General features: G+C 41.3%; 1 protein-coding gene across 2 annotated transcripts; it reads left to right on the plus strand.

Moving 5' to 3' along the window:
• Positions 1–11: 11 nt before the first annotated feature.
• Positions 12–23,745, plus strand: CRCP (CGRP receptor component). 2 transcript variants are annotated; one of them, XM_068210341.1, is made up of 6 exons: positions 12–153; positions 3,774–3,810; positions 5,107–5,205; positions 7,387–7,481; positions 15,302–15,359; positions 22,669–23,745. In XM_068210341.1, exons 1-6 carry the CDS (start codon positions 146–148, stop codon positions 22,810–22,812), a joined length of 441 nt encoding a protein of 146 aa, XP_068066442.1. In that variant the 5' UTR covers positions 12–145; the 3' UTR covers positions 22,813–23,745. The 2 variants fall into 2 exon arrangements, with proteins under 2 accessions (XP_068066442.1, XP_068066441.1); XM_068210340.1 differs by lacking the exon at positions 12–153 and adding an exon at positions 2,501–2,556.
• The last annotated feature ends 833 nt before the right edge of the window (positions 23,746–24,578 follow it).

Consider the following 24,578-nt stretch of genomic DNA (forward strand, 5'->3'; position numbering starts at 1 on the left):
CCTCTTCCGCTTCCGTCTCGGCCGCCAAATCCTCCTTCAGCTCCACGGGGCCTCGGGTCGCTGCTCCCCCTCCGTGCCCCGCCGGGCTGCGGCTGCCCGGGGGTAGCGGGAGGATCCTCGGGGAGGCCGCGCCGGGGAGGACGAGATGGAGGTGTAAGGAAGGGCCTGAGGGGGGAGCACGGGGCACGGCCGGGCCTCGGAGCCAGCCTGCTGTGTCCACAGCGGGGCTGCGGGGCAGCTCAGTGGGGTTTGTGTGGGGAAAATCTCCGTGCGGATGCATCTGTATGGGCGTGGGCTGTGTGTGGGCACATCTGTATGTGGTGTATGTGGGGTACATCCATGTCGGCCTGTGCGTGAGGGGTGTGAGGGTACAGTGAATCCGTGAGGGGTGTGAGGGTACAGTGAATCCGTGAGGGGTGTGAGGGTACAGTGAATGCATGAGGGGTGTGAGGGTACAGTGAATGTGTGAGGGGTGTGAGGGTACCGTGAATCCGTGAGGGGTGTGAGGGTACAGTGAATCCGTGAGGGGTGTGAGGGTACCGTGAATCCGTGAGGGGTGTGAGGGTACAGTGAATGCATGAGGAGTGTGAGTGTACAGTGAATCCGTGAGGGGTGTGAGGGTACAGTGAATGTGTGAGGGGTGTGAGGGTTCCGTGAATCCATGAGGGGTGTGAGGGTACAATAAATGCATGAGGAGTGTGAGGGTACAGTGAATCCGTGAGGGGTGTGAGGGTACAGTGAATCCGTGAGGGGTGTGAGGGTACAGTGAATGCATGAGGAGTGTGAGGGTACAGCGAATGTGTGAGGGGTGTGAGGGTTCCGTGAATCCATGAGGGGTGTGAGGGTACAATAAATGCATGAGGAGTGTGAGGGTACAATAAATGTGTGAGGGGTGTGAGGGCACCGTGAATCCGTGAGGGGTGTGAGGGTTCCGTGAGGGGTGTGAGGGCACAGTGAATCCGTGAGGGATGTGAGGGTACAATAAATGCATGAGGAGTGTGAGGGTACAATAAATGCATGAGGGGTGTGAGGGTACAGCGAATCCGTGAGGGATGTGAGGGTACAGTGAATCCGTGAGGGGTGTGAGGGCACAGTGAATCCGTGAGGAGTGTTGAGGGTACAGCGAATCCGTGAGCGGTTTATTGCCCCCAGCAATAAGTTCAGGCGTTCTGCTCAGTGTCGGAGGGGTTTATTTTATTAAAAATCCTGCCGGACGAGCTGTTGGGGTGAAAGGCGGCGTGGCTCGGCCTGGCTCCTCTTGCCGCCTCCTGTCCCCTCCCTCTGCCCTGCGAGAGGCAAAATGGGATTTTTTCATTATTCCCATGAGCTTTGTGTAGGAGCTGGAAGTGCTGGAGAAGGAAAAAACCTGCGGGGTTTGTGCCAGTGATTGCAAACACAATGAGGGAATCGGAATTTTGGCTGGTGGTTCTTTCAGGCCTTACCATGTGTTTCGGGCACAAAACGATAGGATTTGACCCGTTTTGAAGCTTAAAATCTCACGAGTTCTATGGAGCTGGTTAAATTTCTAGTTTTCATTTAATTTTAATTTCCCTTATGGGTCGGGACATTCATGGGATGTGTCCCCCAAAGTCACTGAGCTCCTGAAGCATGTAATCCAGGGATGCTTTATTATAATGAAATCTTCTCTACTGTGAACGTGAAAATCAAAAGTTGATTAAAAAAATGAAACATCTGCTGAAGTACAGTGAAGTACAGTCTTAATATGAGTAGCAGCCTGCAGAGAAAAGAGCTCTTCTGGCTGTTGTGCACTGAGAAAAATGCTTTTGATACTACTAATTTAAAAATCTGTGATGCTTCTTACACATCCACTGAGTTTTTATTAATATTCTTTTGCCTCCTGCCTGATTTGGAAGGGAAGCTTTGCAACTCTCCAAGTTCTTACTGTGGATTTTTCATACCAGAATTATTCTGTATTTCTTACCAGAATTATCTGTTATTAGGGAAAAGAACTCTCAGAAAAGAGTGTGGTTTAAATATGCAACACATGTGAAACAGCAGACGTAAAAATATGAAGTGTCAGTGATATTTGTAAAGATGTGATGCCTTTACCAAGATTTTTTTTAATATATGCAGCCCTACTCGAGAGTATTTTGGTTTAGACTAAAATTAGGGCAAATATGAGCTATTTAAAGACTCTAAAAAGTGTTTATATTTTTGCTGTTACCATGAAAATTTTTACCTTTCTGCTTAAGTCTTAATCGCATAAAAATTAAGCAAAGTGTTGAGCTGACTGCTTAAAAATACACATTAGAATCCATTACTCAGAATTCCTTGTTTTCTGACTGTAAAATTGGTAGCTGTGAGTCAGGACCGAAGGAAATTTTATTACTGTTACAGAAGTTGATCAGTTTATAATTTTGGTGTTTCAGAGCCGTTGGAAAAAAAAAAAAAGTCTTTTTCTGAATGGCAAAGTGGATCGGAATGAAAAAGGAAAGCAGTTGTCTTAAATAATTTCATTCTTAACCTTTGATTCCGCAGCCTCATTTGCATGGCCATGTATTCATTTCATCCTCTTTCAGCCGAAGAATTCCATATGTAATTCTCCCTATAGAATGTCTTTGATCCGCGGGGATTTCTGTAGGGCCCGGCTGAATGCAAACATTCTGAAGACTTGCATTTACCTCCCAACAAAAGCTATATATGGTTTGTAAAACATGAATGAAAAACTAATGCGTGCCTGAGCTCACTTGCTGAAGTTTCACTCGGGTCAGCGAAATGGAAGTTGAAGTTCATCTCAGCGTATTTCAGAAGGTCCTTTTCATTTAAAAACAATGCTAGAACCTGTGGAAGTTTGTGGATGCATTTACTGTTTGAAAGTGATGAACGTGACAGTTCTATTCAGGCCATTCTCGGTGCTTAACAACACATTGTACCTTTTTTGTTGGTTTTTTTTTTTTTGCTTTTTCCTAAGCTGCCGCACAGACCTGAGAAAGGCCTTTTTTTCCTTTTGTATGGAAACTTTCTGTTGTTGTGGCTACTGACTGCTCAGCAGAATGTGTTGTTCAGGGAACAGAGGATGTTCTGGGGCAGTTTTTCTCCCTCTTTTTACTTCAAATATATAAATTTACAATATCCAGGAGGAATAAAGGCACGATGTGCTTGGCTCTGCCAGCCTTGGATAAGGATTCTTGCTCAATGGGGATTGAGGAAGTGGAAAATGGGAAACTCAGCCTTGCCCTTCTAATATGGGAACAGGGACATAAAGATGGCAAGAATAAATAAAGAGGAAATGCAATAATAAATTGGTGTTTTTTTCACTCAGTACAGCACATAAAAATTAAAGCTCTCTTTGTGTCTATACACACACACGTGTCCGTGGTATTAAAATACTCAGGGTGCTCTTGTCTGATAATGAAAATAGTGCTTGTAATCTGAATTCTTTTTCCCATCATTCTTCATTTGAATAAAATCCGAGGCATTTTTTCAAAGTAAGAAGCAAAGCAATTTGGTTTGAGTGTGTGAAATTGGGTGAGTGAGTAAAATAGGGTGACTGAGTGAAAGGAGTGTGTTGTACAAGTGTGTTATGATTTTTGGGGCAAACTGTGCAAAATATACTCAATATTTATGTCATAATTTCACTGACAGCATGGTAAATATTTTCCAGAGATGGCAACTGTAGAATCATCAAAATAAGACGTCTTAGAGCTTTTTTTTTTTAAACTTAAGATTATTTTAGTGGCTGTGACTGGGCAAAGAAAAGCTTCAAACAGTTTCATTTGGAACATAATTAATTGTTTTCATTTTCCTTTTAGAAAAGATGCAAATGCTGCATTGCTGAGTAACTTTGAGGTAAGTTTGTCTTCATTCTGCTTTTAAAGCAGCAATTTCAAGCTGTCATCAGTCCCTTGCATAATCTTTGGAAGCTGAAACCTGGCAGTGGCAATCAGCAAAACCTGCAGGGGATTTACTCTTCCTTGCAGTTGGTTTGTATTCAAGGAAAAAAAAAGAAAAAGAAAAAAAAAATCTTGGGAATGGTTTTGCTAGTAAAGGGTCCTGTAGTGTTTGTTTGGTCTTGAGATTATTCTGAAGTGGTTATTTTTCTCTCTCATTTTAGGGAGGGTAGAAAGAAATGCTGTGTCCTTGTTGGTTTAATTTAAGCCAGGTAATGGAAATATTTTGCTTTGCTGATTAATTTAATTTTTTGGAACAGTTTTAATAACCCAAATGGTTTTGTCTGTGTTACTGTATTGCTGAAGCTGCTTTTTATTGCAGCTGTTCCATTCTATTCTGAAATGAATGTTGAAGTGGTTTATCCTGAGCTGCATCTGTCTGCAAACAGCAGAGCAGCACCTGGTGAGTGTTAATGAGGCATCTGGAAAGAACTCTGCTAAATTTCCTCTGAGAAATAGATGATACCCTGTCACCCAAACTGGTGTTCAGTGCCTGGCTGTTGAAACCATGTGAAAAAAATGGCAAACAGGATTTTTAAAAGTACTGATTCCCTCCAACTACTGATCCCTTTCCATTTGCTCCACTCCCCAGTGGCATCAGGAGATGCTTTCACACAAAGTTCCATCCCTGCAGTTCTCCTGTGAGCTTGTTGTCCTTGTGTATTTGCTGTCCAAGTTCACAGGCTGAGTATGATTTCAGCATTGAGAGGTGTTCCTTTTCCATAGAGGTGTGAAGTAATGGAGGGTTTGTAGCTGATGCTGTTCATATTTCTCACTGTCTGGAAATGTTTGGTTTCTTATTTCTCTGGACTTGTCAGTTTATAATTCTCCAGGCTGGATTTTGAGTGAAGCCAGGTAAAAATGAAGTGATGAACAGTGAGAAGTGCTCTGTTGCTTTGCTCTGGGTATTGTCTCTGGATATACTGCAAAGCCTGAAGCAAAACATTTGAAAAAGTTCCATTCATCTGTTCAAAATAGTCATAGCTTTTAAAAAACAATTTACATCCTTATTCATCACTCTAGGGCCAGAACATTTCTCATTCCAATTCTCATTGTTGGTCCATCCACCAGAACAACCACACATTTTTTTGTTGTTTGGCTGATAGGAATTTCTTTTCATTTATGATTTCCTGTTGTAATATTTTTAGGTAGAATGCTCTCAGATGCTCTAAACCACTTTATTTTTTATCTTTAGGTGTACCAGTTACTTATGGATCTCAAGCAGCAGCGTAAAGAGAGTGGCAAAACCAAGCAGAGCTCTGGGCAGCAGAATCTGAACACAATCATGTATGAGGTGAGCAGCACTGGGAAAATCCATTTACCAGTTAGCTCAGGCTGCAATAATTCACACCCTTGGGGTTGTGTATTAAAAATCTGGTATCAAATTTCCCCTAATTCAAACCATAATAAAATGTTTTATCTGCCACTTTTCTGTGGTTGTAAGGGTGCTGTCAGGGCAAAGTTAGGCAGCTGCTGTTCTTAAAATCTATAAAAGAATTTCAACATTTCAAACACCCTGGTTTTCAACTGTTAAGATTTGTTAGGATTTTTTTAATTCTAAAAATTCTATCCTTTAAGACACAGGGCAGAGCTTGCTATCATCTGATGAAGTTGTGATATTACCTAATGTGATAATTAAGATGATGATTTCAAAGCTGAGGCACAGATTACATGGTATTTTTTTATTAACATAATTAAATCAATAATTCCCAGCCAAAACAGATAATCTAAATTGGTTTTTGATCCAAAGTAAAGCCAAATCTTTACAGATAACATCACTTGGATGCCAGCTGGTGAATAAACATTTCATCCCTTGCTGGGAAGGAATTCTAAAACCTTATCATACAAATACCAACATTTAAAATAAATTAGCAACTTCCCAGAGCCTTGCAGTGAGACCCATTGTGTGTGTGCTGGAGAATTGCACGAGCAGCACCATGACTGACAGGCAGCTGAAAGCACTTTGCCTTTGCTTGCATGAGTAATTCTGTTGAGCCCTGACAACACAACTCCCGTGGATAAGATCTGGCCTAGGCTTTGGTTTTGTTTCAGTTCTGGCTTTGTTTGAAAAAGGTACAGAGGTTGTCATTCCTAAGCCTTGCATTCAACAAAATAGGGGCTTACCAAAAATGGGAATTAAATCTTCATGGAGACTGACAGTCTCTTCCTGCACCTCTGGGAAACAGCTGAGGAAGATCCTGTAAGTAAATTTTATCAGGATGCACCTGAAATCTTGGATTGCTTTGTTATTCTATATGTTAAATACCTATAGGGTGCTTGGGGGTATAGCTGGTGTCAATTCTGGGTGTATTTTCTATGTTTGATTGGAAGAAAAGCATAATTTGATTCTATAGGATTGTCTTTGGATTTCTTCACAAGCTCCCTACAGACATGGATCCATTGGCACTGAAGTAACACCATGAAATGTTTTTTCTGTACTTTTGGCTTTTTCATTGATTTGAAATTGTCAATAAAAGATGAAACTGGAAGAGAAATTACTCTTGTGAAATAGTTACATTACATGACAGTATAATAAATTCAGTTCAATCATTGGTGAATAACAACTTCATTTTATCTGGAAATGTCAGACAGGACTTAAAGAAAGAAAAAATAACTTCCAATTATTTCCAGCTCTTTATTTTGGGGTTTAATTCAAGCAACAATAAATATTTAGGAAGATTTTAAGTCACTTCCATTAAAAAGTCAGCTGTGAACTGGAATTTTTGTGGGCTTTTTTAATTAAAAAAAATTGGTTTTTTGCTCAGTTCAGATTACTTTGTGTAATGTAATTCCTTTATCCACCTGCTCAATGTTGTTACTGTAAACAAAGCAAATAAATGGAACATTTACTGTCAAAGTTAAGGTTGGTGGGTGTTACATGGGAAAATTGATCAAAATTGTCTCAATTAATTTTTAATAGCAAAATATCCTTGTAGATTTCATAACAAGCCACATAATCTGCTTTCTGTCAACTTTATATTGCCAAAAATGCAGGTGAAGGATAAAAACAAGGATAGATTAGAGATCTTACAGAGGGATTTCTGGGTTGGCATATATTCTGTGCCAGGTGGGAATATTCCTGGCACAAAGCACATGAAAACTTGGGTTTAAAGATGAATTCAACTTTCCTGTGTGCTTTTAAAAGACAAAAACCAATCAAGGAGCAAACCAAGGTAGCAAATGTCTCACAAACAGCAAGAGGGGTTTTTTAGCAGGCAGAGCTAAAACTCAGTCCTTTTCTGTATTCTTCAATTGGCAATTTTGTGCTTTGAGCAGCTGAGATAAAGCTGATTTCCAAACCTGAATTGATTTTCCAGTTTTTCTTGAGACTTTTCAGAGTACTTGTTCCATACACAACTGGTAAAGCAAGTGTTAAGTAAGTAATTAAATAATAATGAATAAGTAATTAAATGTGTTATTAAACAAGTATTAAATGTGTATGAAATAATACACCTTTTCTTTCTGTCCCTTGCAGACACTGAAGTACATTTCAAAAACACCCTGCAGGTACCAGAGTCCTGAGACTGTCAGGGAGTTCCTGGTAGCAATGAAAGACCATAAATTAACCAAGTAAGTGAAGCTGTGCATTTGAACAGGAGTAAAAACTCAATTAATGCTGAAAAACTCACCCCTGTGGACAGTGTGATGATCTGATTAATGGATTTTAAGTATTTTCTGCCATTATTTAAATGCTCAGCCAGACATCTTTTCCTTCACTCGTGGCTGAGTATTTCCATCTTCTCGTTATGTGTTTTTTGTCCAGCATTTCTGAGATCTACATTTCGGTTATTTAAATATTGTATCAACCAACCCCCCCTCCTCCCCCAGAAGTTTCCTGTGAAGCTGAACATCCAGTTGTTGTTTTGGGAAGTTCTGCCTGGAAAAAAAAAGATTTCCTTTGAAGTTCCAAGACTCCAAGGGCTTTTTTCCCCTCTTGAGTGCCTGTTCTTGAAGCACATAATCCTCTTGGAGCTGTGCAGAGCAGGAGTGAAGCCTGGTGTAAATAGAAATGGAATCAGCTGGCCACTTGTTTGGATAGCTCTGATCACTCCTGACTTCTAAAGCAGAAAAAAACCAATATTTAGCTGCTTCTAAATGACTCCACTTCAGGGGAGGAGTTTTTCAGACACTGAGTGTGTTTTTATTCCCTGCTGGGAGGACTCCCAAGGAGTTCCTCCTCTGGGAAAGAGGCTTTTCATTCATTTGGCTGTGCCACAGACTGCACAGTGAGAGCCCTGGAGTGATGCAGGGCAGGTTTTTGGCTGTGCAGAGCAGGGAAAGCAGATTGGCAGCTTTTTGTTAGAGTTTCAGTGCCCCCTCTCTACAGACAGGCACATCCAGCACAGCAGCAGCTCTGCACAAAGGGATGCTGCTCCTTGGGAATTCTGGCCTGGAATTCTGCTTGCAGTGCTTTCTTTGCCAGGTCAGTAAATGAGTGCTTAACCCTCCTGTAGCTCATTTTATCCAGCAGGCTATTCACTGATGTATCCTAATTATTTTCTGGAGGTACTGAAGCATGGAGAAAATACTCAGCAATAAAAATACCAGAGGTGTAAAGAGGTGGTAATATGGCATTGAGAGGTCTTAAAATTGGCAGCAAACATTTCTTAAGTAGTAGTAAGCATCCTTCCCTTCTGGTAATGTAAAACAGCCCTTTTTAAAGAGAAGTAAGCTTTGCTGTCAGTGCAGGACAGCAGTTTATGAAGAACCAGCAGAGTAGGATTTTTCAGAGAAAACAAACTGAATTATGTTGGTGTAAAACTCCCATTAAAAATCAAAGTGTTTATTTAAAGCTTATTTCTAAACTTCTTTCAGGTAGAATTTGACCAGGACCTGAGGGTTAACTCTTAGTGTTATCACTTTAGGTCCCTTCACTGCAACTGCTCTCCTGGGTGGCATCTCCAAGGGTGAAATAGTAAACAGTTTAAGTTGTAAAAGAGAAACTTCCAGCTACAGATTCTCTGTCTCTCACAGTGCTGAGCACTTTTGTAGAAGACCTACCCAAATATTCGCCTTCCCACAGCTGCCTGTTCAGTGAGCTGGAGAGGCTGGAAAAGTTACAAGCTTTAAATGAGCTTTTGGAGTGTTCAATTTTTTATGGATGCTCCGCGGTGCCTTTGGGCTTGGATATCATCCTGTGTGTCCTTTTCCTGAGGCAGTGAAGCAAGGGAACTATTTCCAAATCATTTCTTGTGCATGGTGGCAGCAGGATGAGAGTGAAGAGCCAGCCAGTGGTGTAGGTGACAAATTTACTCTGTGAGAATTCAGATTTGTTTTGTGAGCATCCTGTACAACTTTTATCTGGTAAAGAACTTCCCAACTCTGCCACGTGCTTTACAGCATAAAACCCAGAATTGTTTTGTGTGATCCTGGCACTTCCTTTTTCTGATCTTTTCCATCTTTTCCATTGTCAGGGCCCACCTGGCATCCCCTTCACCCCAAACCACAGAGAGCACAAGGGGTGCAATTACTCTTTAGGGCACTTTATGTTAAACCACTTAAAGCAGTGATACCTCCAAGGCAATTTGGAGCTGCCCTTTGGTTCCTAACCAAGGTCATTTCAACACTGCTTCTCTTGTTAAATAAAAAGGCTTTGATGGTTTCCATTCTGTGGGATGGAGGTGGTGTTTAGGGATTTCATTCCAGCTGTGTGCCAGAGAGCTTCCTTCCCTTGGAGAGGAAAGGCCTGCAGTGTTTGCTCTTCCAGGACCTTGCTTGAGTGATCCCTGTAATGACCTTTCCTCCCACCAAGAGTCATGAGCTCCAGACTCTCTTTGCTGCTTCATTTCTGGGTAAGGCATCCCAAAATGTGCTCTCTGAGCTGCTCAGACACTGTCTGTGCTGCCATCAGCTCTCTGCAGTGGCTGATGAGATTTATTTGTGTTAATTGGGGTCTGTCCTCAGACAATTCAGTCTGGTTAAAAGGGTCAGCAACACCCCATCACCCCAGACTGCTTCCTTGCCCTTTACATTCCTGTCATGACTCCACCTCTAATCAGAGGGGAAACAATTAAGCAGCATGTTTATGCTCTTAATCAGGCTTAGCCTATTTCCTAATACCAGGACTTTGGAGACCAGGATTTGCAGCCCTGCCTTGGGCTGTGCCATTCCCTGTTCAGGCTGTGATTGCTGCCCTCAGCACTAGGCTGTGCTCGTGGATGGGAGAATCCCCAGCTGGGAAGAGAGAGCAGCCAGGGAAACACCAACAACTGAGGCACAGCAGAGCTTTGAATCAAGGGAATTCTTATTTTTCCTTCCACAGCCCTGCAGGATGTCAGGCTGCACAGGATGTCTCTGCTTCAGTGAGAGAACTGGTAACATAATTCTGGCAAATTCTTCAGTTCCTGGAAAATCACCTCAAATCCTTCTGTTATCACTGATTTTTGCTACTCAAAAACCAGGTTAACAGACCAGCATCCATTTTGCGATGGATTTGTCTCATTAGTGTTACAGACACAAAAAAACGCTTCCTAAAATACAGGTTTTAAAAATAAACACCAACGTGTACAAACAAATATTCCAGAGTCACTTCAGAAAGCTGCCTTGCTAAATGGGGCAAACTCAAAGCCAGATATTTCACTGATATAGTTAAGGTGTGGCAAAACAGTTTTCCCCATAGTTTTTAATAATTACTTTGGTAAAATTCAAACTGTAGAACTGAGATTTTTTTAAGACTAAAGCTCTGAACCCACATAATGAATTTTATTATTACCTTGTTGAGGCCTCAGGCTTTGGCTGAAGCTCCAGTTCAGTGAGCCATGTTGTACTTGGACATAGAGTTTGCCACTAGCAGCTCATTTTCCAGTCTTAGTGCTGGAATGGCTTCATATTTTTAAGGTATAGTGGATTGCATTGTATGAAAAGAACATTTATTAAGCTGGAACTCTGTAATTATGGTTCAAGGAAAACTGGCTCTACTTGTGCTTCTTCCTGCCACTGATAGCCTATCTTGCATCTAATTTTGGGATAACCAAATTTCCAATCACTGCATATTATTATAATTTAAAAAATAACTGGTCAGGAACATTGCCCTTTTTGTCTTTAAATCAACACAGTTGAGGAAGTGTTGAGCTGAAAATCTTTAGTACTTTTAGAAAATATTTTCCCTCATGACTGCCAAAAACTACAACAGATACAAACCTCTGCAATATTAAAGGCTGAAGGATTTGCTTTGTAATTTTTGTCTCCTCCAGAGCTTTCAAAATGAATATTCAACAGCAAGTCAACATCGTGTTCATTGAACAAGAGCATCATTTAAGAGACTTTAAGAAGATTATTCTCAGCTTTTCCAGTGGGAATCCTCATGGGGAATCACAGCACCCACTGGGGCTGTAATTTCCCATTTTGGGGAAATCCTCCCTCAGCCAGACCCTGTGCTCAGGACTCAGGCATTAAAAGTTGCCATGGCTGATTCAGGACCATGGGATTTATATTTCCAGCAGGAATCAAACCCCTGGTTGTGTGTCCAGCTGTTACTTCATGGTTTTCCTAGTAACCCTCAAACATCCATTCCTGAGGATAAATTTGATTCTGCTCAGGCACAGATGTTTGAAGGGTTTTTTTTTAGCTGTCTGTGCTGGATCTTGGCACTGTTCTCTCCTTACCCAGACCTCTTGCTGGAAAAACACTCTGGGAGTTCAGCAGATTAAAAAAATGGCAATACCAGCACACAGAGGAGATTTTGGTTAAAATATAAACTGCAGAAGTTTGCTTAGTGCTGACAGAAGATTATGCATTTTGTCTGAATTTCCACAAGAGCATGGAAGTATTTGTATTATTTTTTAGAATGGATGCATCAATGTAGGAATGTTCTGTCTGTTCTGTCTGTGATCTTGAACGTGACCCAGAGGTGGTTTTTGTCCTGTAGAAATGTGTTTTTTAGTATTTTTAGGCTGGAACTCAACATCTTCACCTCCTCCAGCACTCTCCCCTCACACAGACCTCAGACCCCTTTTCCTCCCCATAACTGCACAGGCTTTTGTCCCCTGCAGCCTGAGCTTTGTGTGTGTCCCCAGACCCACTCCAGAGCATTTTTCCATCCTGGAAAAGCTGCTCCTGGCTGCAGCTGAGCCCCAGAGCTGCAGGATGTGGGCTGAGGCTCAGCCCCACAGCAGGAATTGCCATGTTGGGATTTCTCAGCAGGCAGGTCCTGTACAAGTCTGCAGCATGGCCCATTAACTCTGATTAGTGGGATCTTGCTTTTATGTGAGAAAATTGCTTTCTCTGTCACTCATCTTTTGTATGGATTCTCCTCTTGACTGAGCAGCTTTCATGTTCCAAACTGGTACTAAAATCCAGGCAGAGCAGGGAAAATGCAGATGCTGAATTTTGGGGGCAATGAAGCTGAAAATGTTCTTCACCTTCTGTTTGGATGAATGAGACAGTTCCCCTTTTTATTTAACGAGCATCCATGTGCCATCATGTACCATGAGAGCTGTAGGAAGTGTAAAGATGAATTCATGGGGGCTAGAAAAAGTTAATTTTACTTTTTAGATTTAATGGAGCATGAAGTAAATTTGGGCTTGGGTCTGTGCCCAAGCCAAACACTGCAATCACGGCTGATCCTAACACATGGTTCCCTTAATCTCTGATGAAATTGTGGTTTTTCAGGTTTTAATCTGTGTGTGTGCTGTCAGGAAATTCCAGGTACACAGAGAGCCTGACCCCAGCAGTCACTTTTTGGGATCAGACCCAGAGCCTGGTCCCAGCAGTCAATTTTTGGGATCAGTGTTGAAAAGGTGCAGTGGGTACTGAGCTCCAACCCAAACCTTTGCCTTCTGCTGCTGCTGAGGGCTGAGCAATCCAGTTTCCTACTAAATACAATTTCGAGACATTTTGGGAGTGTTTGTTTCATTACTTCCCTCATGATTACATATTACCATGTCTAAAGATCTTTATGTTGGGGTGTTAATTAGTGCTTATGCTGCACAAACAGTTATAGATGAAATATGGCATTTATGCAGCTTTTGGGTTTGTTTTTTTGGTTTTTTTTTGTACCCTGCTGCTTGTTCCTTTGTGTTGTTTTGCATCATTTTCCAGTAGGGAGCTTTGCTGATCAAAACCAGCCATGAAATCCTTCAGATTACACTTCTGAATGTGTTAATCACTGCAAGTTCCCTCTCATTTTTCTGTACACATTTATAAAAACTGCAAATACCCTGAAATGATGCTTTTAGGATCTGTTTGGCCTGACTGTAAAATTTCTGTCTATCCCTAATGAGATGGAGTGCTGTTCATGGCTTATAAGTAAAAACTCTTGGAGAGGTGACCTTTTTTTGTTGTGCCCTCTGTTTCTTCAGGAAACATCAGCAGTTGCACTAGGTGATTGTTTTAGTCATGATGTGTAATTGGTGTTAATTTATTTCTGCTTGCTGCTGTGCCAGTAATTTTCCTGTGATAAACACCGCTCTACCTGCTTGAACATAGCTCTGGGTAAATTAGGTTTGCATTCTTCAGCTCAGGCATAAAATGGCTTTTGCCATTTGATCCTCTTTATTTGGCTCTGGAGTTTGTATTTCAAGGATATTACTTTGAAAAGAAGAAGATGAGGAACTGTATGTAATAAAAATCAGATAATGTGCTTTGTGTGGTGAGGCTGGAGGATTGGGATATTTCTTGCTGCAAAAGAAAAGAAAGAGTTGTGTCTGAAGTGTCGTGTGAGAGAAACTTGGGTAAAATATGGATTCATCACAGTCTGTCCCTGTAAGTAGGGCTGGAGGAGGAGGAGGAGGGAGGTTTTTACAAGGAGGATCCTCACAGGAGCTGTTAGAGAGCTCTGGAAACTGAGGCACCAACATTTGCTTGGCCAGGGAGCAAAACAAAGAGCACTGACAGCACCAGCTCTGCCTCCATCAGGCACCAAAGCAGGGAATTCCCAGTTCTGGAGAAAAAAATCTTTCAAAAATCCAGCTGAATTGGCCAGATTTTTACAGAATAAAGGTATTATTTAATATGCTTTCCCCAGCTCTGCATGGCAGTGCTGCCTTTAGCTTTGCTTTTACACAAGTGAGTTTTATCTCTGATTGATTCCTTCAATCATCTGCTTTCCATGTAAAGGATTTGAGTGCTCATCTCCTGTCTTTATTGGGGTTTTATTCCTGGTTTTTATGACTGTGGTAGATGGCAGCACTTATAAACACTTCATCTTTCTGCCTGTAAAGTGCTCTGAGTTAGAGCAAAATCCAGCCATGCTCTCTGCAGCCTCCTGTTAGAAACACCAAATAGATTTGAGTGATTATGGATGGAAAAACAAAGGAGGTGGATTCCCTGCTTCCCATCACCAGTGAAAACATATTTTGGCTCTCCAAAAGCAAAGCAAATTCATAATAAATAAATAAATAGGAAGTTTTCCTGGAGCTTTCTGTTAGGAATTGTTAATATCTCACAAGTGCTGGATTGAAAATTTACAAGCTTTTCTTCTGAAGCTGAAAGTGATGATGAAAATGGACATTTTAGCTGGGTCATCCAGCAGTCAGTGGCAGAGGCCTTTTGAAATGAAATTATATCTCTGAGGTATCTCCAGACACACAGAAATTGTTGGTTGTAAACATGGAGTGATCTGTGTTCTCTTAAAAGCTGTGAGGTTTCCTTTCTAAAATCCCCCAGGGGAAAACCCTCCAGAACCAGATTAAGTATGCTTTAAACCCTCCAGAATCAATTTAAATATGCTTTAAACCCTCCAGAATCCATTTAAATCTGCTTTAAAGATGCCCTATAATAAAAAGTCCAGGATGTTCAGCTCACCATGAGAATAGTTCAGCTTTACTTAATGCTGAAGATAAAGCATCATCTTTTTTAATGAACAAATTGCTTCACATTTTTCTCTCTGAATGGAAAAGCAGATTTTAATTTTGTGCTTTTGAAAAATGTATTTCTACCTTGGAGAAGGTAATAAATGACAAGATTTCGTTTTTCCAGATTGTAGTTCCCTGCTGGAACTTTGTAGTTGCAATGAGCTAAAAGAACAAACTTCTTTAAGTTTAAATAAAGAAAGTTGCTGCCATTTGATGGGATTGTAACTCCTTAGGTATGAAAATTGTTCTTGTGGTTGTGTGTTCACGGCAGAAGTTTTGGATGTCTGGTGAGTGGTTTAATATCTCTGCAGAGCTTTAACAAAGCAGCAGTTCATTAATGCTTGCACAGTAATGGTCTCAGGGTCTCTGCTTGCCACCTTGGGCCAACAGCAGTGTGGCTGAACACAGGAAAGTCCCCATATCATTAAAATATCCAAATTATGGCCCTTCAGCCACACTGCAGACCCTGCCAGGATCCTTCCTGGCAGTGACATTTCTTCCCTAAGTTATCAGGAATGTGTTTGCATCACTGCAGCCATTGATGGCATCCTCAAACCACCCAGTAATGTGGATTTTCTTCCACTGTGCTTTTACCAGGGCAGAAAAGCTGCAGCTGCTGAACCACAGGCCTGTGAGTGCAGTGGAGATCCAGCTGGTGAGTAACAATGCCTGGGCCTGTTCAAAGCTTAACTGGAAGCAGCTTTAACCTTGGAGATCAATTGAATAATTGCTTTCTCATGGGCCAGTGATTGAATGTATCCCTTTATTTTATGCACATTTTACATCCACGGCTTCAAATCCACTCAGCTTCCTCTCAGAGCCCTCTGGGACAGATTCTCCACCTCTGTTTGTTTCAGTGGCACATTTAAAATACCCAATGCAGTCATTAAAGGTGATTTATGAACGTATTGCAAATAAGAATATATTTAATATTTTTGCTGTGCAGCTCTGTGATGGAATACTTTATTTTTTTTGCATCTTTCCTGGTTGTTTTAATGGCATGTTTTAAATGTTTTGGTTTTTTTTGTTACACTAAAATCCAAAATTCTAAAAAGAAATGAGCAGTAATGCAGGATGAGAAATAGGTATAAACTTTCTGATGGAAAGTAGCCATTGTCAGTCTAAGAATAATTCAGCTGTAAAGCGGGATTGTCACTAAATAGAAATAGATGCTATCTGTTCTCTCAAACATCTCCTCAGGAGTACAAATCCCTGTGGTAATAAAGAGATTGTTACAATCAGGATATTATTTCAGTAAAGATCTCTTGCATTAAGAACATCTGTTTGCAATCTTCCCCTGGAACCAAGCTGAGGGGGGGAGCAGGATCATATTTTGCTGCAAAAAAAAGGGGAAGGATTAAAGGGGGACCAGTAGGACAAATTTTTCTTCTGTCACCAGGATGAAAATGCTGAAAGCATCTCAGAAGAATGATTCCAGCTGAGGAATTAATGCTGTGTTCTGGGCCTGAGATCAGTGTCCAGCAGCAGCCCAAGCAGGAGCTTTAAGTCAGTCAGAAACCTCCATTTGGAGCCTGTCTCACACCTTTGTTAGCTTAGACAGATTTGTTTTATTGCCATCTGCAGGCTTTCCTTCCCTTCTTGAAATGCAGTCATCTTTTGGAGCTCTCAGGTGACTGCATGGCTTCGTCTCTGCTCTCCTGTCCCACCTGCTTCGTTGTTATCCTGCCTACCCATAAAATGTTATCTGAAAAATAACATAGAAATATAGATATATATTTAGATAGAATTAGAAATATAAAACAAATATCTATAGACACATAAAAATAGAAATACATAAATATAATGGATAGATAAACATTAATATATTATATAAATAATATGTTATATTTATTTATATTATATAAACATAACATAATGGAAATATTTTATAAATAACTAATAACTAATATATAAATATATAGAATAAATATATAACTTTTTATAAATAAATATATAAAGTAAGTTTAAATAAATACTATATCATATAAAAAGAACATATAAAATAATGTATAATACAAAAATAATATATTATTAACATATATAAAATATTGAAAATAGTCTTCTCCTGTGTCTTGTTTGAAGAAAATAAGAATTTTGGGCCTTTCTTTTAGAAGTCAGCTTTCTGTAGAGTTATTTTAGATACTCCAATATTTGGAATATTTTAAATATTTCATATTTTAGACATTCCAAGTTTCATAGTTTCAAAGTTAAATGAAACTCATTGTTGAAACTTAGAGAACACAGCCACAAGATTTGAGTTGTCGGCTCATGATTGATCCAAAGCCTTCTCCAGTGATCAGAACCAGCTTGTGCAGAGTTTCATATCTGTACATTTGGGGCTTAGCCTGAGCTTGTATCCTCCTGGAAGTTCTGGGGAGCAGTTGCTGCTGTTCCCTCGTGGTTCCCCTGCACTCCCAGGGCACCTTTCCTTCCCCAGATCAGCACTGCAGTGTGTGAATGTCCTGGATTGTTAACCCTGTGCTCCCCAGAGCTGCAGCACATTGGAAGTGCCTCCATCAAAGCCCTTGGAGCTCAGGGGCTGCTGGGGAGCTGCAGGTTGGTGCTCCTGACATCCAGAGCTGGGAGAAGCAAGGAGATGATGTTGCTGTTCAAGTGCTGGCTTGGACCCTGTTTTTGATGAGGACAGAGGCTGCAGCAGTCACTGAACACACAAAATCTGCCTTTTCTGGGTATAAAATCACACAGAGGTCACCCATGCCCAGGTTCCTGCAGGAGAATCCATTCCCTGCAGTGCTGGATGAGACACAACCTGCTGAGAAGTGAATTCTGGCTCTAAAACTTGGTTTTAGATTGAGAGTCTTGATCCTGAATCAAGAGCCTTGATTCTCCCCTCACTGAACTTGCCCCTGAATCAGAAATAAATGCTGGGAGAACTTCCGAGCAGTTCCTGGAATGGGGGCACATCAATCTTATTTTTCAGAAAGCTTTAAACAAAGTGCCAGCCTGGTCCAAGCTGGCTCTCACTTGCTCAGTTTTGATGTCTCAGATGTCCAGCCTGACCATGGAATGGGGTCTGATTTACCTGGCAGGCTCATGGAAGAGGATATTTATCATCATCATTATCATTATTGCTGCTTTTTTCCTTTCCAGCTTTTTAGTATTTTACTCTCCCTCTACAAAATTCCTTATTTTTAGCTGTATGCAAACAATAAATCCATTTTGATAAAATAATTTGGCAGCTAAAAAGCAAATTTCTGTTGTGATCTTTTGTAAACCTTAATGCATAAATTGCTGCCCTTGTCCACCTTTGCCTTTTCCAGCTCCTGTACCAGGATTTATTTTCCAGCAACAATCGCAACAAAAGGAGCATGAAATTCAAATTCTTACCCCACAGAGTAAAACACTGTACACATTGCAGCTATCCTGATGTCCTGATTTAATCTTTAACATATGTTGGGCCTGGCTCAGTGATTCCCAAAAGGAGGAAATAAAAAGTCAGGGATGTTCAGCTCAGCATGAGAGTGGTGAAGATGAAGCATCATCTTTTTTAAGGAACAAATTGCTCCACGTTTTTCTCTCTGAGTAGAAAAACAGATTTTAATTTTGTGCTTTTTAAAAATGTATTTCTACCTCGGAGAATTTCATATTTATGTGCATAACCAGGCTGGCACATTGTCTTTTATATTGGAAAATAATAATACAAGTATTTTGGAAAAGGAAAGATCTTAAGGGGTTTTAAACAGTTTGTTTTCTCAACAGTGTATTTTGCCTTGCCTTTGGTTAATTATCTCTGAGGGACATTAATTCAATCATTCAGTCTTTTACTTTATTTCTTCTTTTTAATGTGTTTTTTTTCCTATTGATGTGGTGCTGAGCAGTTTCAAATCACTGCTCAAAGGAGGAAATAACTGTGATTTTCTCATCAAACATCTCCCTCCCCCACTGGAGTTAAATTATGTGCTCGATTGCTTTGGAAATGATCAGAGTCCCTATTTCCTTTATTACTGTACTTTAGTGATTATTTAAAAATCTAATTCTTAGCTTATTATTCCAATGAGCAATAGCTTTTAGCCCACAGGTTGTTCTTTGATGCTGAGGTTTGTTGACCAGAATTTCTCAGTTCTTTCAGGACTTTTTGGGGTGCTTCAGTGTGGCTTTATTTATTCTTCATTCTTGATTTATTGTTATGTCTCAGGAGACTAAACCAAGTAAACATTAGCACTGAAAGCAGCCCAGGGAGGAGGATGAAGTCTCTTAAATTCTGCTTTTATTTGGGTAAGCACAAAAGATAGGTATGGTTTGAATTAAGGATGTTTGTCCTTGTTTCACAGAGTAAAAAAAAAAAGAAATCTAGACAGTCCTGAGTGATTTTGTGCTTCCATTTGTCTGTGGCACTGTGAACATAGATTTGCACCTTAATTTGTGAATAAACACTTTAATCCCTGGGATTATCTTCATGGGCTGGCTGTGAATTTCTGACAATTAAATTTGAGCTGCAGGGGGAATGTGCTGCTTTTAGTTTGAGCTGGAAGAATTTTATGCCTATTAATTTATAAAGTTTTCCTCTTTGATCAGCTGTAGAGCGCTGTGGAAACTAAATGGGAGGAATGCTGACTTTATGAATATATTGCAATGGAAATTGAGTAACAAACTGCTCTAATTTGGGTGAAATAGAAATTATTAGTGAGTTCTGAGCTGTGTGAATAATCACATTTCACAGGTAACACACACTGGGTGTGGTTAGGAATGACATGGATGGGCTGCAGCAAATTTTCCCAAACCCCTGGAGTTATTTTGGGGCAGCACAGCCTTGAATGCTGAAAAGCAGCACTGAGAATGATTTATGACATCAGGGGGCTTTTAATGCAGAAGTTATATTTCTGTCACACTCCCCACTTCTGCTCCTCTCCCAAATCTCCAGATATTGAGGGCCAGCAGCACTGGCCAGAAATACCCCAACTTTGGTCAGAAATACCCCAAAGTTTTCACATGGCATCCTCTGAGAGGGGAAACTGTTCCCATTAGGGCTGGGTGGCACTGCCAACATCAACATCTGAGCTCATCCCCTCCCTTCAAACATTTGCATTTTTGTTTTCTTTGCTATAAACTTTGCATTCCTGGCTGCTTATGGGCTCAGTCTGGCTCTTGAGCAGTTTCAGCCAGTGCTGGGCTTTTGGCTGGAGATTTTCTCCAAGATTGGTAAAATTGCTGCTGGAAGAGGAGGTACCTGAATTCAGTTGGGGTTCTTTGCCTCTTAGGCTGCTTCTTACATCTCATTTCTCTTCTCAGCACAATATTTCTTAGTGCTGTCAGCATCAAAGGTATTTTGTCTTGCAGCTGTAAATCAGAAGGCTGTGAGAACATCTGCTGAATGTAGAGTGAGTGACCTCCTGTTCCCCTTGAGATCTGTTTTCTTTTAGGACAGTTCCATTTGCCTCTTTATCTGCGTGCTGTCTGTGCTTAATTTTTGAATTTTTCCTCTTGGCTTGTTGCTTTGCTTCTTCCTCACTGCTTATATTTTCATAAATCATATCAGGCTGTTTTTTCACTTCCTGAAAGAGTGAAAAAAATTTATTTTCAGTTTGTGCTTTTGATCCTTTGAAATCTCAAATAATATCAGAACAAAATAAGGCTGAAGCATCAACTTGACTAAGAAGCTGTCTGTCCATCCTGCTAAATGTTGATTTGTGTCTGCTGGTGATTCCTGGGAACTGCTGGAGAAGCACCGAGAGGTGAATTTTGCTGCAGCAGTTGAAGGAATTCCCACTTCCCTCTGGATCTGTCAGCAGAAGGGAATTTGGGAGCTCCATCCCCTCCTCAGTGCTAGGTCTGGCATCTCTAAAAATGCTTTTCACAGCATTTTAGTGCGACATCACTTAGAGCACCAGAGCATCTGAAACACCAGAGATGATTCTCTTTCATCAGCTTCTTGCTCAGCTGGGATTTCTGGGCTGCCAGAGCATCCCCCAGAGCTGCTGTGTCTGTCCCTGCAGTTTGTCAGCCTCGTGCTGTGCCAGTAAAAATGACATCAGTGGGGTTGTTCATACTGGGAGTTGGGATAGACATACTCCATTACTCATCTGGAGTCACTCTGGGAGCAGGGAGGAAAACAGGGATTAAAATTCACATGTTCTGCCTTAAAATCAGGAGTTGGTAAGAGCTGATCAGAAATTCCTGGTTTTTGTTTGAGTTCTCATTTCATCAGAGCAAGCACCTAAAGGAGAAAGTGGAGGGGAAAAAAAGGGAGAGGAGATACAGAGAGAGATAAAATTAAAATGGGAAGAGGGTTGCACTCTATGTCATGCAATAAATCAAATCTAAACAAGGCCAAGTGCTGTTTTATTGAGGGATGGTAACAAATCTGGGAGACATTGGTTCAGTCGTCCTACCTGGAGTGATCCAGGTGTCCAAAGCACCTGGGCTGGTTCTTTGTGCAGCTCCTGCTCCTACAGCACCCACCCCATCTTGAAAATTGAGTGGAACAGTAATGAATAACCCCATAATCCAGTCTGAAAGCCAGGCTGATAATCCTCTGTGAGATTTAACAGCAAAGGTCATGTGGAGAGGAGTGATTTGTCAGCAGCACTGGCACCAAGGACCGGGTGGAGCAGATTTGATTATGGAGTCACAATCCCAGAATAGTTTGGGCTGGGAAAGACCTGAAAGAACATTTAGTTCCAGGGATATCTTCCACTTGCACACTCCTGGTGTGGTGCCAATGCTCCAAGGTGTGCTGAGACGATTCCCTGTGGGAATTGCTGGCAGGCATCAGCTGCCAGGGGCTCTCCCAGCCAGGGCAGGAGGATTTGAGTGTGTTTGAGCACAGGCTGTGCAGAGGAGCAGCTGCTGGGAAGCAGAGCCAGGGCTGCTGTTCAAGCCAGTGTCCTACAGTAGTTGTTGAGCTTGGAAAGCCACTCCACAGGGATTTTCATCCTTTGATGGGGATAGTCCCCAGTAAGTCATTAACAAATGGAATCTCAGTGTCTGCCTTTTGCTGACGAGTGGATTCTCTGTGTGTGTGCAGATCTGTGGATGATCCTGATGAAAGATGATCAGATTGTGCAAAGAGGGCTGTGAAGAAAAATAAAAATGAGTTGAAGTCCCACTCTGCTTTTCAGAAGGCATCTGAAGAGCTGGCAGTTTACAGCTAGAGCTGATTAAACCTGCATTGACTTGCAACCATCATTACTATAAATCACTCCTCTTCAAAGGCCATTTTCAAGGACTTGCTGTAAAAAGAAGAAAACTCAAACCCCACAATCCTAATTGGTTTCATTTGTGTTTGAAGACTTCTTACTTGCTTTTCCAGTCATCTGACAAGCTTTTTTTCCTTTTAACAGCTGCCTATAAATTAGGGCAGTTGTTTTACTGGTAGCAGTGATATAAAAGCTGCCACAGCTCCACAGTGGGAGTAGGTCCCTAATTAATCTCATGGAATCATGGAGTTGAGTCATGACAGTGTTTTTGATGTTGCTCAGAGCTTTTAAATGTCTTTATATCCAGGAGTCTCCCAATCCAAGCAAATTCCAGTGGAGTACAGCTGCTGTAGGATGAGGTGGTTTCTTTTATGGGCTGATTATTTCGTGCAGGATGAGATGCCAAGGTCCAGGGAATCCCTCTCAGGATATTCCATAAAAACACAGAAACTTGGGAAAAAGGTCAGGAAGGTGAGGCTGCGTCTGAGCTAAAGAAAAAGCCTGGCTCAGGACAAGGATGTGGAGGTTGAGAGAGGCTTTAGGATAAACCAGGCCGTTCCCTGGTGTTTTCCTTACTGAAAGGAAAGCAGGATCTCATTACACAGTGCCAATTGTCGTGGTGAACAATGGAGTTCTTTCTTTTTTTTTTTTTTTTTCAAAATATTCCAAGAGTTCTGCTTTGTAAAATGCTTTTGTGATGAGCTCAGGCTGTGCCTTGACAAAGTCTTCCCTGCTGAGCTGAGTCCTTCTCCCTGAGGGAGGAAGTATGGATTTGATGATGCCAACGGAGTTTTTTTTGCCCTGCAGATGGTAGAAGAAAGCGAGGAGAGGCTGACAGAGGAGCAGATCGAGTCCCTCCTGCAGACAGTCACCAGCATCCTGCCAGGGGATCCAGAGGAACAGCAGAGGGACTCAGCAATGGCAACGGAAGACAAAGGTGACCAGGCATAGGAGGCAGCACTTCCAGAAGAGAACCAGCTGCTGTTAGTCTGGGTTTGATACCAGTTCAATCCTGTATTGGACATAACTGTAAAATATATTCACATTTTTATGATTTGGAGGTGATGAGGGACTCAGTTGTTCATAAGGAAGCAGGAAAAAAGGACACTATTGTTAGGGTGTTTTGTCATAAATGGGGGTGGCAGTGCCAGGGTTTGCAGTGGAGCAGCCTGAGGAGTGCTGGTGCTCAGCATCTTCTGGGATTTTTCCATTCCCCACGGAATCAGCACAGCAGTGCAGCAATGAGAATTCTTTCAGAAGCTTTGCAGTTGCCCAAGTGGCTTCCAGAGCAGTGCAAAGCCAATTTTGGAGCTGTTTGCAGAGCAGGACATGGGCAGGGTTGTACAGGAGCTCCTTGGGGTCTGGCCAGGCACTCCCAAAGCTTGGCATCATGGAATTGAGAGGATCTGTGGGAGAGAAACTCAAGGATGTCTGATAGTCCCTTCTAAATAAAAGAGATTCAGATTCAGCAAATTGCACTGAAACCAGGGAGCTGGGGACGGGGGGTGGAGCTGTGAAATCAAAGCTGTGAGTGCCCAAACTGCAGAATATTGAGGTGTCTCTTTCCCCTCTGAACATTTATTGCAATATTTACACACAGACAAGGCACTCCTGTGATGGAGGAATTAATGAGGCAACACTGAGCTCTTGATCTGGTTTGGAGAAATGAGAGTCAGGCATGGATGAAGCAGAATTTCCTGAGCTTTTTTGTCTGATGGAGGATTTCAGGATCAAGTATTTCATGTTGAAAGCCTTCGTGATTATAATAAATCATTTGTGTGTGAATATCCACACAAAGCCAGCCACTGGTTTAAATTGTGGCTGCAGACCATTCTTTTATAATTATTATGATGTACTGGAAATAGAAATAAAATTTTAAGTACATCCTGGGAGTTTTGTGACTTACAGATGAGATCAAATCACAATATCTGACTTTTTTTTTTGTCCCTCAGCTCTGTCTTGGGTTTGTGTTTTTATGCAGAGAATTTTTGCTTTCTGAGCTTCAGTTGTGCAGTGTATGAAAGGGACTGATAAATTCCAGTGTCTGGGGGATTTGTCATATTCGTTTCCATGGTATTTAAGCTTCTTTGATGTTTGGAGAGGAAAGAAAATTATTGGGAAAATGTATTTGTTGCCTCTTAAAGCTAATTTATCATACATTAAATGCCATCCAAGGCTGGAGACTAAAGGTACATTTAGACTGGGTTTGTTTAGTGTTGGAGGGGGAAAATCCTTGATGGGTTTGTGATACATAAATGTATATTTTTCTCTCCAGAAGGGAAAGAAAATGAGAGATAAGTGGATGATAGCATGGAAGGACACTCAATTAATATTAAAATTAACATTTTTATTCACAGCAGCCCCTGATGTTGTTTGACAGCCTGCAGCCTTGGGCTGCAAGTGTTTACATTTTGATCTGCCCTTTCCTAAAATGAAGCTATTGAGATTTGTTCTGAAAATATCAAAAGCAGCTGCAAGCAGACTGTAAATATCTTCAGCCAACAAGAACAACTCAACAGATCCCTGAAGTTGGGTGTTCCATCTTGGGAATTGATTTGTTGCTGGGCTGGATTTTTGCCAGCAGCTGTGTGCTTGTGGGGGTGCTGTACAGGATGCAGGAACTCCTCACTTGCTGCTGGAGTGAACCTTCCTATCGGTATCAGTTCCAGATGTTAACAGCTGTTAGCCCTCTGTAAATCCAGCAATGGCTTGTAAAC

The sequence above is a fragment of the Anomalospiza imberbis genome, chromosome 20 (genome assembly GCF_031753505.1).
Source record: "Anomalospiza imberbis isolate Cuckoo-Finch-1a 21T00152 chromosome 20, ASM3175350v1, whole genome shotgun sequence".
NCBI lineage: Eukaryota > Metazoa > Chordata > Aves > Passeriformes > Viduidae > Anomalospiza > Anomalospiza imberbis.